We start from the raw sequence: 1,514 nt of genomic DNA, 5'->3' as shown, positions 1-1,514 counted from the left end.
AATAGCATCAAGTATATTTTACTTCTTCCACAGCTCAATAGTCTGTAACAAATCCTTTTTATAAATTGAAGTGACCTTCCTGGAACCACTGAAGCTTTCCTAGTTTCCATACAGACAAAACTAGCCTGCTCAATTTCTGATTTGCCTTTTCTCTCCTTGTCAAAAGAAAAGAAACCCCAAAACATTTTCCTGCATGGGATCCTTCAGGGTATGGTATTAAGCTCTTCAGGTGCTGAAATTCGGAGTAAGGCAACTGCCTGCTTTACAGGATTTCAGGCAAAAAAATGTTGGTTTTAACAAACGTACCTTGGTGGGGTTTTTTACTTTAGGGCTGCTGTTGAAATAGGAAAACGCAGGTAGCCCAACCCTTCATGTAACTGGTACGTTCTCAGAGATTACAGCAATATTTGAAATAGTTGAGTGCCATTTCACCTGAAATGATGTAGCAGCCCCCTCTTGTTGCTCACCTTTGTCATGTGTGGTGTGTGAAATACCTAAATGGAAAGCAGCAACTCCAAGAGCCCTTAGCAGCCATTCTGTTCAATCAGTTTGGCTCTGGAAATATTATGCCAGAGTTGGATCAGATGTACAAGGAGCCTGTGAGCAGAGTTACATGATTATAAACATGGTATGAGAAGACATTGAGGAAAACAAAACAGATGACAAAGGCACGATCTGCTTGCTGTTAACACTGCCTCTGTAGCATCACAGGCTATCTCTAACCTATATTTTCCACTGCATTGCCAGCTTGCAAAACTTTTAATGGAACAAGTTTTTCTGGCAGAAGAACACTGATTTTTATCTTTAATGAGCAGCCTCTCTATCGTCTAGCTCCAGGAAACAGCTTCCTGGTTGTAAACTGCCTGAGAGTGCTGACAGCCAGTCAACTTCAAAAGCAGCCAGGAAAACCTTTCTTGCTAACTTTGGGAAGGAATTCAAAAATGCTGAAAGGTGCAGATGATGTTCTTATGGAGCATGAGGACTCTGCTTCCCAGCATGGAGAAATGACAAATTGGGATATCAATGACATCAAACTTCCCCAGGTATGTGTCTGTGTCTTAGAAATTTATTGTTCTGACCAGCCATCTGACCACTTCATTGCTGATCTTCAATGCTTTCTCAGTCATCTATGCCTCATTGCCTTTCTTCTCTTTTCCACCTTGAGGTATGGGACAGCATTTCCCTGAAGAGCTAGAAAATCTTGAGCAAATATTAAAGGTTCCTTGCATTGTTCCTTAAATGTATTTTTGAAAGAGCTGCTGATATATAAAAATAGCAATGCTGCAGATGCATTGCCTTTCTAGTCCATTGGTGGATGAGGTGCAGAGAAAGCAGAGGGGGGAAAAAATCTCCTGCTGTGAGTATTGAATTAGAGATGTCCAGGACTTGCTTTTTGTCCTGGGTAGTGTTTTATGAGAAGTGAGCGCAGCACCCATGGCTGTTTTGCAACTCCGGGTGCTCAGCCTTGCTGGCTGCAGATCGGGCTCTAGGCAGGTGGGCTGGCTTTCCATATG

The 1,514-nt window shown here is 42.3% G+C and overlaps 1 protein-coding gene across 1 annotated transcript in view; it reads left to right on the top strand.

The window, feature by feature from the left end:
* Window positions 1-842: 842 nt before the first annotated feature.
* Window positions 843-1,514, top strand: part of GCM1 (glial cells missing homolog 1 (Drosophila)) — a 6,970-nt gene continuing 6,298 nt past the window's right edge. The window contains exon 1 of the mRNA XM_010024806.1: window positions 843-1,043. Within this exon, the coding sequence (XP_010023108.1) occupies window positions 942-1,043 (102 nt within the window). The 5' untranslated portion in view covers window positions 843-941. The remainder of the gene's footprint in view (window positions 1,044-1,514) is intronic.

Source organism: Nestor notabilis, unplaced genomic scaffold, assembly GCF_000696875.1.
Source record: "Nestor notabilis isolate BGI_N333 unplaced genomic scaffold, ASM69687v1 scaffold7452, whole genome shotgun sequence".
NCBI classification, from domain to species: Eukaryota; Metazoa; Chordata; class Aves; order Psittaciformes; family Psittacidae; genus Nestor; species Nestor notabilis.
The sequence above is the reverse complement of the archived record's forward strand: the minus strand, read 5'-3'. Positions and strand labels throughout refer to the sequence as shown.